Here is a 12,710-nt window from a genome sequence, read left to right on the forward strand (position 1 = left end):
CTATTACTTTTTATTATAACTTGTATTTAATAAGTGAGCTATGCCCTGCGTGAACTTGCAATGTTATTAAACTTGCAACTATTCTAAAATATTTGTACTAAACTTCTATATGTTTTTAATAAAAACTTGTTGTACTAAATTCATAAAAGTTAAAGATTTGTTTTTAAAATAGTGACCTGAGCTAAACTAGCGACACTTTTTCTTTAAAAAAATTTGTTTACTTTAAAGTAAAAAGAATTTTCTTTTTACAGATTTGTATATTTTATTAGTCCTATTCGTACCACACGCATATTGAAAAGTAGCTTAACATTTTTTTATCGTTTTAACATACATTAATTTTTTTCTGTTAGATATAATAAGTAAGTACAAATTTTTTTCTTTCTCCATGCACTTTTCCTTAAAAAGTTTTTTATTAATTTATTAACAGAATAAATGTATAATTTAAATATTTTTTTTGAAAGCAGTTATTTACTTAACCTATAAAACAAATAGCATTTTTTATAAGTAATGGGTCGTTTTTCGTTTGTTATACTTAATATAGCGAAAACTATAAATACTGCTCAAACAACGTGTAGATATATTTAAGTTTTGGCTTATATTACGATTGTTCCTAAGCGTTAAAAAGGCTTTCTTAAAATACTGATTTTATTCATTGTTTTAAAATCTAATTAATTTCGATTAATATTTTTATAAACACTTTAAGAAATTGTATTTAGTAAAATAAAATATCAACAATTTTTCGTCATGAATAAAATGATATAAAAAGTCTTATTGTATAGTTTAAGTAGTGTAAGCTATCAAAACTTTAAGTACTGTACACGTGAAAAGCACTTCTTTAAAACTTTTTTAAACGATATTTTAAATTTACATACCGAACTTTTATGAAATTGTAACTAAAAACTGACAAAATATAAAGTACCACCACAACAACTCGAACATAAACACCATTTACAACTGGTCCGATTACGTCAGTTACTTTATTTGCGAATAGTAACTTTGTTTGATCGGACCGTTTTGTTTTGACACGATTATCCGTTAATTAAACATAGTATGAAAAGTTTATAAATTTATTATAGCTTAAGATAAAAAGTTAAGTCTTAAGACTTTATTTGTTCGAATTTAAATGCTTTTTTTGCTTTCAGTAACTAATAGTTATCTTTTCTTAATCCAACTTATATGCCTTTTATTAACTTAACAAATTAGTTTCTTTAGTTTTAGAACAACTCAAAAAAGTTCTTAACTTTTAAAATTTAAATAAACAATATCCTACTTGTTTTCTTATTTTTTCATTACTAATTTTCAAAATTAAATATTGGACTGAATACAAATTAAATTTTACTAAACTTAAATGATAACAACATACAGTTAATACTTTATTTCAGTTTTATTAACTTGTTAATAGTTATTGTTTAAATTAAAAATTTGTAAACGAAAGCAACAAAATACCTATTATTCATTACTAATTTTGATTTAGTAAAAAATATAATGATTTCGGTTTAAAAGATTTTATACTTATTTTTGTATCTTAATTTCTATCTTTTTATATATTGTTAAAACTATTCGACATTTTTAAGTATATAATAAACTGTACTACAGTATTGTAACTTACTTGTGAGCTGAAAAATAATAAAAAAGTCAAGCTGTGTACATATAAGACACAAATGATATTTTATTTTACAAATTATAAAACACAACATAATGTTTTGAGCCTATAATTATCTATAAGAGATCTTAAGTTGTTGATTCAATTTGATAATAGTGAATAATAAACGAATGAATTTTGTAAAAAAAATAATTAAAAGAGGCCTTTTTAATTTGAGCTAAATAATTCTTGTGTTTATATATTTCTTAAGGTTAAGTTAAAAAATATGGCGTCAAAATAAAAGTAATAACTTTTGATATTTTATACTTTAAAATAACACAGTATTTAATATAATAAACAAACTTTTTTGTAAGTTATATTAATGACATTTAAAATCTTCAAGTAACATAATTGAATACCATAAAAACTCAAGTTTTCAATTTTTCATTAAAGACATAAGTACCACTTTGAAAAATTAAAAACTGAAAAATTATTAAAAAATAGCTTTTTTTATAACTAGCCAAAAAAATTTTCAATTTGTTAATAACATCCAAATTAGTCTATATCTTAAGTTTTTCTCACTGTCAAAGTTTTAAGGTGGCCCTGAAAAGGACCGGTTTTAGCTAACGCTTAAGCTCTTTCGCCACGCATTCTCCTAGCGAGCTGGATGTCTTTAGGCATGATTGTCACACGCTTGGCGTGGCTCGCGCAAAGGTTAGTATCTTCGAACAAACCAACGAGGTACGCCTCGCTTGCTTCTTGCAAAGCCATAACGGCACTGCTTTGGAACCTCAAGTCAGTTTTGAAGTCTTGAGCTATTTCGCGTACCAGACGCTAGAAAGGCAACTTGCGCAAAAGAAGCTCAGTTGACTTCTGGTAGCGTCTGATTTCTCTCAGAGCAACTGTGCCGGGCCTGTAGCGATGTGGCTTCTTCACACCTCCGGTAGCGGGTGCGCTCTTGCGAGCGGCCTTGGTGGCGAGCTGTTTCCTTGGAGCCTTGCCTCCGGTTGACTTACGAGCGGTTTGCTTGGTACGAGCCATTTTGATGATGAAACTGTTTGTTGCAAGACAGTTTATATACTGTTCGCATAGACACGGACGCGAGCGATTCCGCTGTGTAGTCTAACTTGCATATTTTCAACTTAGAATTGTTTTATGCATTTTGAGTTACGTTATATTTTGTTTGAGTGGTCCTGAAAAGGACCTTGGGTAAAAGAACAACTTATTTTTTGCAGCTTTTGTTCTTGGATGCTTTTTTGGCTGCCGGCTTCTTCTTGGTTACTTTCTTCTTCTTGCCTGCAGCTTTTTTAGATGCTGCCTTCTTAGGAGCGCACTTTTTAGCAGGTCGCTTTTTGGCTGCTGGTTTTTTTGCAGCCTTCTTGGGAGCACACTTCTTTTTTGGTTTTTTAGCTGGGGCCTTATTTGCTGCTGGCTTTTTAGCTACTTTCTTTGTCCTCTTCTTGGGCCCAGCAGCTGGCATTGGAGCAAGCTTGAACGAGCCAGAAGCGCCTTTTCCAGTAGTCTGGAGAAAAGCACCTTTGGTCACGCCGCTGGTAAGTGCTCTCTTCAAGTGAGAATTGGAAGCTGTGAGGTCAAGCTTGTAGGTGTCCGCGATAAACTTTTGTATCTTCTGGCGGGATGTACCTTTTCGTTCCTTCATTGCTCCAAGGGCAGAGCTAATCATTTCCCTGTAAGAAGGGTGCTCTGCCTTCTTGGCGCTTGGTCTCTGCTGGTACTGCTGCTATTGCTGTGGTAGACATGATGAATGAATATTAAAGCGACCAAAACGATACTTGCAAGAGTTACTGACTGTGACGAATTGACTGTTGAGCAGTTATGCTTTGCAAGGTACCTTTTACTTCTTAATATAAGCATTAGCATGTTTGTTTAAGACATATATGCTTATAAAAACTTAGTTGTCTTATTAAGAATGTTGAAAAAGTTCCAGTAAGAAAGAAACCATATTTAACTTGTTCTAAAAGTAATTTTTTTAAAGCATTAGTTTGAAAAGTCCAGAAATAACAGCCTGTATCTTACAGCACACCTCTAAATACATTAAGAAAAACATAAATGAAACAAAACATGTTAACACACTCCCGACTGAGTTTTCCTTTGCCGCTCACCTAAAGTAATAAAGTTTTAACAAAGCACAAGGTTTTTTTTTACCTTAAACAAAATTTCATTATATCGATTTCATGGAGTTTTGTTAATCGTAAGTTCTATCAAGTATGTTCAAGTTAATTACAGTTTAAACTAATGTGTAAAAAGTAATTCCAAAAGAATAAAAGTGTTCATTTTTTTTAGCTTTACTGCTTATGATTACTCATAAGCAATGTACTCAAAACTTTTATTAAACAGACAACTAGATAGCTTTGTTGTTGCACATACTAGTAACTTACCTTACAACAATGTTTTCCAAACAACCTTTCAAAAACGTGCTGTACAGTAACTATGATGATACTTGTTTAAAGTTGTAAACTACATTTAAACACAAACTTTATTTTTCAGTGTGTATGAAAAACTAGTTTAAAAGATAAGTAGTTTAACATTCAATTAGTGTTTCAAACAACTGATTGAAGCTGTTATACAGTTTAAAAAATAACTGATGCAATTTTGCTCGTTAAACTTAAACCTTGATCAAACTAAGAACTTTAACTTTGCAGATTTCAACCGAATAAAGTGTGCTGATAAAAGTGAACAAATGGATTTGGTTGTAAATTTTCCAAACAAAATAAAGTTAATTAAATTCAAAGAAGTAAATAAGTCGAAAAAGCTTATGAACACTAGCACTAAATTTGAACTTAAACAAAAGCTGATACCTTTTGGATGAAAAATTTTACGTAAAAAAAGAGGTTGGTTTATTTTTTAAGCAGCATTATATACAAAATAAAATCGAGTAAGAAAATCTAAATGAAAAAGTTTAGAAATAAGATTGACAAACTTAGTGTTTGAATAAAGCTTTGTTTACAATCAGCACTCATAACCTTTCAATCTATCTTTGAAACTTTTTAACTGGAAAATAATGCAAGTAAGTTTTTTTTTCAAACTTTGTTTTGTCACTTCTCATAAAGTTTTAAAGTCAGTCGAAACAACATAGAACAACTTACTACTTTCTTGAAACATATTTTGAAACAACAACAGTACTGTCTTTTAAAGTTTACGATTGAAGTGCTTACCAAGTTAAACATGTGTTTTAACTGCTTTACTGCTAATAGTGATTTCTTAGTTTACTCAACCTAGATTAATCATAATGTTCTGTACCATTGATTTCATTGACTAAATGTTTGCTTTTCAAAATTCGTAACTAGTTATCTCTAGCTTACTGTTAATGTAGTTAAAAACACAGCTTAGGATAAGTTACATTTTATTCTCGGATGTCGTTAAGAACATAGCTGTTGTAGCAATAACATATAAACTTGAAACAAAGTAACTGTTATCTTATTCAATTATAGACCATATAAAACAAAGTATTTGCTTGATTCAAAGTTTTACATTGTTGTTTGCCTATTATGGAACTTGTACCATCACATAATAAGCTGTAAAAAAATGAAGGCTAAAAAAAGTTTTGGTTTCGCTTTGTCCAGTTTTTTCTTCTTCTTTAGATTTATAAAAACTACACAGCTTAAAGCAACAAGTTACAGTAATTTCAGTTTACTTATGTATAGCGTACATAAGGGTAACAAACAAGTGGTAACAAGTTTTTTGCTTCTTTTCTTTGTACCATGTTTTAGCTAATCAATTGGTTTATTTCATATGCTTGACAAGATTAGAAAGCTTAAATCAAGTAAGTAGATGTAAGCTTTGTAAAATAAAAGATTTGTTTATACAAGTTCATCATTTTATTAAGGTATTTTGTTTTGTAAACTGTGTACTTGTTAATAGTGTTCTCTTTCTTTTGAACAATCGATGTTGTTTACATTTATGTGTTACACCAGTTTTGAATTGTTAAGCATGTTTCAGTTGTAGTTTAATTGTAATTGAACAGCATTTTTTAAGGACACTAAACATTGTTTGTTATTAACAGTTTAAAACGTTTTCAGTTAATAAGTCAAAGTTTTATTTTTATTTCTGTTTAAGCGTACTATTTTCATTGAAAAATACAAATAGTTTTTACAGTGACGTAGGCACAGTATTTTTTTAATAAACTAAAAAACAAATGAAATATTGAATTAAAAAATGTCCACAAAGTTAATGAGAATAAGTTTTATTTGGAAAAGAAAGTTAAAAGGAAAAAAGCCACGAAAAAGACACTCAAGTTAGTTAAAGCTTTTCACTAAGCATTCGATAATAGTAAGCAATAAAGTAAGGATTAGAGCAGTTATCTAGCTAGAGTTCCCTTCTTAACAGTTGCATAAAAAAAGTATAGTAGAGAAATTTGGCAAGCTAGGTATTTAATAAATAATGGGCTTTATAATTTGGAAGGAAATATGTTTTTGATTCTTTATCACCACAAAGTTGATTAAGTATGTTTATTTGTGTTGTTGAGTTTAGTAGTCATTAGTAGCTTGTGTAATTAATTGGTGATCCACCTAATCTTTAGATTTAAAAAGTACATAGCTTAAAACAAACAAGTATCGTCGTTTTGAGTTGTCTCATACATAGTTTAAAAAAGAGTTACAAAAAATTGTAACAAGCTGTTCTTTTTTACCGTGGAATCATTTTGTAATTTGTCATAGCCACAGAAAAAATGAGTTCAACAAAACAAGTATGAGCTTTGTAAGCAGAAAGATTATTTCAATTGTATGTTTGTTTTAAACAATCACTGTTGTCTACATTAGTTTGACTGTTCAACTTTTAAACAGTTTTTTATTGTTTCATTTGCATTCTGATAAATAAAACTAATACTTATTTGACAATCAGACCTTAAACAAATATCATTGAGCATTTTTAGTATCAACGCAAAGTAAATTTTTCTTCTCATTTAATATAATGTCTTATTTAAGCATAAATTTTTAGTTAGTGACAGATTGATTTTTTTATTAAACTAACAACAAATATGTATTGAGTGTTTGAAAAACAAGTTTACAAAGTAAAATGAACTAGAATAAGTTTTGTTTAAACAATAAGTTAAACAAGAAAATTCCCATTAAAAAACATTTTTACCTAACATTTAAATACTAGTGAAGCAGAAAAACTTATTCTACATTATCAAAAGTAGTTTAAAATGTCAAGTAGAACTACAAAAACTGAAGTAAGTGTAACTAACTAGTAGAAATAAAAACAGAGAAATTCAGTTTTAGAAAGTTTATTTAGAAGTTATTGAAATACACTAACTGTTACTTTTTACCAACACGCACAATGTAGATATAAATTTGTACATTTTTTGTCGCTTAGTTTAAGCTTGTTTGACACTGTTTACTCGACATTAGTAGCTGCTTAAATCAACTGGTGGTCCTGATTACTTTAGATATGTAGAAACATAACTTTCAACAAACTACTAGAGTTGTTAAAGGTCAGTAAGTTGTCTCATATCTAGTTAAAACAAGTACCTTTTACTTTGAAAACTAGAATAATAAATTACTTAAAAAAGTACAAGCAGCTACTTTTTTGTGTTTTACCAAGTTTCAACCAATGAGCTGGTTTGTTTTGTGTGTTTATGTTTTGAATTGAAAATGTTTCTTGAATATGCTAAACAGAAGTTAGCTTTGAAAGAAGGAATATGTTGTTTTACTTGAAAACACATCTGTAATTTTTTGTTTTGAACAACCATTTTTGTATTCATTTATGTATTCGTAACTTTTTAAAACGTGTTACATGGCTTCAATTGCAGTTAAGTTGATAAGAAGAACTCGTTTAAAAAGTTAAAGCTCGGTTGTGTTACTAATAATCAACAACAACTTAAAATAAAGTTACAACTAAGTTTTTGCATGTTATAAGTGATATACATTTTTGTTTAAAAAGATGATACTTTTTTGTAAGCACTTATTTATTGAATGTTTCAACAGAACTTCAGCAAATGAATAAAAACAAGTGTTTTGTACAAAAAGTATTCAGATGAAAAATCTTACGGACAACAAAATCAAGTTAGTTAAACATCTTTTACAAACCATTTGATTACAAGCACTACTACTGTTTTTAGACTAATGCAATGCTTTTTCTACAATATAACGAGTTACAAGTTTATAAAGTATTTGAAACAAAAAAAAAGTGTGTTCATTCAAGTATATGAGTTTTTAATTTACACAAATAAGAATTTATTTGTACTAAGCTTATATTCTTGTACTTTAAGTAAACATGAACAGCTGGTTCTATTCAAATGGTGGTCCTAAAAAGGACCGGTTGTTTAGCGTTTATTTTGAGCTGGTGTATTTGGTAACAGCTTTAGTTCCTTCTGAAACTGCGTGCTTTGACAACTCGCCGGGGAGCAAGAGCCTGACAGCAGTTTGAATTTCGCGGCTGCTAACAGTTGACCTCTTGTTGTAATGAGCCAAACGTGAAGCCTCTGCTGCAATGCGCTCGAAGATGTCGTTGACAAATGAGTTCATGATTCCCATTGCCTTGCTGGAAATTCCGGTGTCGGGGTGCACTTGCTTCAAAACTTTGTACACGTAGATGCCAAAGCTTTCTTTGTTTCTCCTCCTTCGCTTCTTCTTGCCGTCGACCGGAGCGGTCTTGGCTACTGACTTCTTCGCGCCTTTGGTTGCTGTCATGATGATGTGTGGACTTCTGTCTCGGCGCCGGTTTATATCCTGAAAAATTATGCAAATTAGCATAGTTCCGTACGCGAACGATAGCTGGTTTCTCTCACTTCACAATTCTCTCGTTTGTTGTAAATATTTTGGTGGTCCTGAAAAGGACCTGGTTTTTTTTAACTTAGGCTGACTTTTTTGAAGCGGTCTTCTTAGGCAATAGTACTGCCTGGATGTTTGGAAGAACACCACCTTGAGCAATTGTGACGCCTCCGAGAAGTTTGTTCAACTCTTCGTCGTTGCGAATAGCTAGTTGCAAATGGCGAGGAATGATCCTGCTTTTCTTGTTGTCACGAGCAGCGTTACCGGCAAGCTCGAGCACTTCTGCGCTCAAGTACTCGAGAACGGCAGCCAGATAAACTGGAGCACCAGCTCCGACTCTTTGGCTGTAGTTGCCGGTGCGCAACAGGCGGTGCACGCGACCGACTGGAAACTGCAGTCCTGCACGGGAAGACCTGCTCTTCGGCTTAGATTTGAGTTTTGATCCTTTACCACGTCCTGACATTTTGTTGTTCGAATGATTGTGATGATAGCTTGCACAGCTCAATATACAACTCATACCTAACCGCGTCGAACAAAAAACTAATTTGCATATGTCATAGCTAATGCTTAATCTTGTCAAAAGTGTTGTAAAACTTTTATATTGAATTAGGTGGTCCTAAAAAGGACCGGGTTTGCTAAAAGCGATTAGCCACCGAAGCCGTACAAGGTTCTTCCTTGACGCTTGAGTGCGTACACGACGTCGAGTGCTGTGACGGTCTTGCGCTTGGCGTGCTCTGTGTATGTTACTGCATCGCGAATAACATTTTCCAAGAAAACTTTCATGACGCCTCTCGTTTCTTCGTAAATCAGTCCCGAGATTCGCTTAACTCCGCCTCGGCGAGCCAAACGGCGGATTGCCGGCTTCGTGATGCCTTGGATGTTATCGCGAAGCACTTTGCGATGGCGCTTAGCACCTCCCTTTCCCAAGCCTTTACCTCCTTTGCCGCGTCCAGACATGTTGTTGAATATACTTATTTCGTCAGTGCGTCGAGTTTATATACAAGCTGTTACGGACGCGTACGGTAACTACTAACTAATTTGCATACTCAAAAAAGTCTCTTAACTTACGTTCGGTTAAGTTTTTCTCACTGTCAAGGTTTTAAGGTGGCCCTGAAAAGGACCGGTTTTAGCTAACGCTTAAGCTCTTTCGCCACGCATTCTCCTGGCGAGCTGGATGTCTTTGGGCATGATTGTCACACGCTTGGCGTGGATCGCGCAAAGGTTAGTATCTTCGAACAAACCAACGAGGTACGCCTCGCTTGCTTCTTGCAAAGCCATAACGGCACTGCTTTGGAACCTCAAGTCAGTTTTGAAGTCTTGAGCTATTTCGCGTACCAGACGCTGGAAAGGCAACTTGCGCAAAAGAAGCTCAGTTGACTTCTGGTAGCGTCTGATTTCTCTCAGAGCAACTGTGCCGGGCCTGTAGCGATGAGGCTTCTTCACACCTCCGGTAGCGGGTGCGCTCTTGCGAGCGGCCTTGGTGGCGAGCTGTTTCCTTGGAGCCTTGCCTCCGGTTGACTTACGAGCGGTTTGCTTGGTACGAGCCATTTTGATGATAAAACTGTTTGTTGCAAGACAGTTTATATACTGTTCGCATAGACACGGACGCGAGCGATTCCGCTGTGTAGTCTAATTTGCATATTTTCAACTTAGCATTGTTTTATGCATTTTGAGTTACGTTATATTTTGTTTGAGTGGTCCTGAAAAGGACCTTGGGTAAAAGAACAACTTATTTTTTACAGCTCTTCTTCTTGGATGCTTTTTTGGCTGCCGGCTTCTTCTTGGTTACTTTCTTCTTCTTGCTTGCAGCTTTTTTAGATGCTGCCTTCTTAGGAGCGCACTTTTTAGCAGGTCGCTTTTTGGCTGCTGGTTTTTTTGCAGCCTTCTTGGGAGCACACTTCTTTTTTGGTTTTTTAGCTGGGGCCTTCTTTGCTGCTGGCTTTTTAGCTACTTTCTTTGTCCTCTTCTTGGGCCCAGCAGCTGGCATTGGAGCAAGCTTGAACGAGCCAGAAGCGCCTTTTCCAGTTGTCTGGAGAAAAGCACCTTTGGTCACGCCGCTGGTAAGTGCTCTCTTCAAGTGAGAATTGGAAGCTGTGAGGTCAAGCTTGTAGGTGTCCGCGATATACTTTTGTATCTTCTGGCGGGATGTACCTTTTCGTTCCTTCATTGCTCCAAGGGCAGAGCTAATCATTTCCCTGTAAGTAGGGTGCTCTGCCTTCTTGGCGCTTGGTCTCTTGGAAGACCTGGCTGGCGCTGGTACTGCTGCTACTGCTGTGGTAGACATGATGAATGAATATTAAAGCGACCAAAACGATACTTGCAAGAGTTACTGACTGTGACGAATTGACTGTTGAGCAGTTATGCTTTGCAAGGTACCTTTTACTTCTTAATATAAGCATTAGCATGTTTGTTTAAGACATATATGCTTATAAAAACTTAGTTGTCTTATTAAGAATGTTGAAAAAGTTCCAGTAAGAAAGAAACCATATTTAACTTGTTCTAAAAGTAATTTTTTTAAAGCATTAGTTTGAAAAGTCCAGAAATAACAGCCTGTATCTTACAGCACACCTCTAAATACATTAAGAAAAACATAAATGAAACAAAACATGTTAACACACTCCCGACTGAGTTTTCCTTTGCCGCTCACCTAAAGTAATAAAGTTTTAACAAAGCACAAGGTTTTTTTTTACCTTAAACAAAATTTCATTATATCGATTTCATGGAGTTTTGTTAATCGTAAGTTCTATCAAGTATGTTCAAGTTAATTACAGTTTAAACTAATGTGTAAAAAGTAATTCCAAAAGAATAAAAGTGTTCATTTTTTTTAGCTTTACTGCTTATGATTACTCATAAGCAATGTACTCAAAACTTTTATTAAACAGACAACTAGATAGCTTTGTTGTTGCACATACTAGTAACTTACCTTACAACAATGTTTTCCAAACAACCTTTCAAAAACGTGCTGTACAGTAACTATGATGATACTTGTTTAAAGTTGTAAACTACATTTAAACACAAACTTTATTTTTCAGTGTGTATGAAAAACTAGTTTAAAAGATAAGTAGTTTAACATTCAATTAGTGTTTCAAACAACTGATTGAAGCTGTTATACAGTTTAAAAAATAACTGATGCAATTTTGCTCGTTAAACTTAAACCTTGATCAAACTAAGAACTTTAACTTTGCAGATTTCAACCGAATAAAGTGTGCTGATAAAAGTGAACAAATGGATTTGGTTGTAAATTTTCCAAACAAAATAAAGTTAATTAAATTCAAAGAAGTAAATAAGTCGAAAAAGCTTATGAACACTAGCACTAAATTTGAACTTAAACAAAAGCTGATACCTTTTGGATGAAAAATTTTACGTAAAAAAAGAGGTTGGTTTATTTTTTAAGCAGCATTATATACAAAATAAAATCGAGTAAGAAAATCTAAATGAAAAAGTTTAGAAATAAGATTGACAAACTTAGTGTTTGAATAAAGCTTTGTTTACAATCAGCACTCATAACCTTTCAATCTATCTTTGAAACTTTTTAACTGGAAAATAATGCAAGTAAGTTTTTTTTTCAAACTTTGTTTTGTCACTTCTCATAAAGTTTTAAAGTCAGTCGAAACAACATAGAACAACTTACTACTTTCTTGAAACATATTTTGAAACAACAACAGTACTGTCTTTTAAAGTTTACGATTGAAGTGCTTACCAAGTTAAACATGTGTTTTAACTGCTTTACTGCTAATAGTGATTTCTTAGTTTACTCAACCTAGATTAATCATAATGTTCTGTACCATTGATTTCATTGACTAAATGTTTGCTTTTCAAAATTCGTAACTAGTTATCTCTAGCTTACTGTTAATGTAGTTAAAAACACAGCTTAGGATAAGTTACATTTTATTCTCGGATGTCGTTAAGAACATAGCTGTTGTAGCAATAACATATAAACTTGAAACAAAGTAACTGTTATCTTATTCAATTATAGACCATATAAAACAAAGTATTTGCTTGATTCAAAGTTTTACATTGTTGTTTGCCTATTATGGAACTTGTACCATCACATAATAAGCTGTAAAAAAATGAAGGCTAAAAAAAGTTTTGGTTTCGCTTTGTCCAGTTTTTTCTTCTTCTTTAGATTTATAAAAACTACACAGCTTAAAGCAACAAGTTACAGTAATTTCAGTTTACTTATGTATAGCGTACATAAGGGTAACAAACAAGTGGTAACAAGTTTTTTGCTTCTTTTCTTTGTACCATGTTTTAGCTAATCAATTGGTTTATTTCATATGCTTGACAAGATTAGAAAGCTTAAATCAAGTAAGTAGATGTAAGCTTTGTAAAATAAAAGATTTGTTTATACAAGTTCATCATTTTATTAAGGTATTTTGTTTTGTAAATTGTGTACT

The 12,710-nt window shown here is 32.7% G+C and overlaps 4 protein-coding genes and 1 pseudogene across 4 annotated transcripts; all 5 read right to left on the bottom strand.

Annotated features, from left to right (window-relative positions):
* Window positions 1-2,212: 2,212 nt before the first annotated feature.
* LOC145844401 (histone H3-like) lies at window positions 2,213-2,623 on the bottom strand (annotated as a pseudogene).
* Window positions 2,624-7,872: 5,249 nt separating this feature from the next.
* LOC145844956 (histone H2B 1/2-like) lies at window positions 7,873-8,232 on the bottom strand. The gene has a single exon (XM_082952374.1). It carries the CDS (start codon window positions 8,230-8,232, stop codon window positions 7,873-7,875), a length of 360 nt encoding a protein of 119 aa, XP_082808500.1.
* Window positions 8,233-8,395: 163 nt separating this feature from the next.
* On the bottom strand, window positions 8,396-8,776 carry LOC145844957 (histone H2A). Its single transcript, XM_082952375.1, has one exon. It carries the CDS (start codon window positions 8,774-8,776, stop codon window positions 8,396-8,398), a length of 381 nt encoding a protein of 126 aa, XP_082808501.1.
* Window positions 8,777-8,958: 182 nt separating this feature from the next.
* Window positions 8,959-9,270, bottom strand: LOC145844958 (histone H4-like). The gene has a single exon (XM_082952376.1). The coding sequence runs from the start codon at window positions 9,268-9,270 to the stop codon at window positions 8,959-8,961; it is 312 nt and encodes a 103-aa protein (XP_082808502.1).
* Window positions 9,271-9,450: 180 nt separating this feature from the next.
* LOC145844363 (histone H3) lies at window positions 9,451-9,861 on the bottom strand. The gene has a single exon (XM_082951759.1). It carries the CDS (start codon window positions 9,859-9,861, stop codon window positions 9,451-9,453), a length of 411 nt encoding a protein of 136 aa, XP_082807885.1.
* Window positions 9,862-12,710: the final 2,849 nt, after the last annotated feature.

Source organism: Thalia democratica, chromosome 9 (assembly GCF_965202585.1).
Source record: "Thalia democratica chromosome 9, ktThaDemo2.hap1.1, whole genome shotgun sequence".
Classification (NCBI taxonomy): domain Eukaryota; kingdom Metazoa; phylum Chordata; class Thaliacea; order Salpida; family Salpidae; genus Thalia; species Thalia democratica.

What these genes read in the sequence shown, in the direction of transcription:
- LOC145844956 (XM_082952374.1), bottom strand. Translation starts at nt 8,232, where the DNA reads ATGACAGCAACCAAAGGCGCGAAGAAGTCAGTAGCCAAGACCGCTCCG.
- LOC145844957 (XM_082952375.1), bottom strand. Translation starts at nt 8,776, where the DNA reads ATGTCAGGACGTGGTAAAGGATCAAAACTCAAATCTAAGCCGAAGAGC.
- LOC145844958 (XM_082952376.1), bottom strand. Translation starts at nt 9,270, where the DNA reads ATGTCTGGACGCGGCAAAGGAGGTAAAGGCTTGGGAAAGGGAGGTGCT.
- LOC145844363 (XM_082951759.1), bottom strand. Translation starts at nt 9,861, where the DNA reads ATGGCTCGTACCAAGCAAACCGCTCGTAAGTCAACCGGAGGCAAGGCT.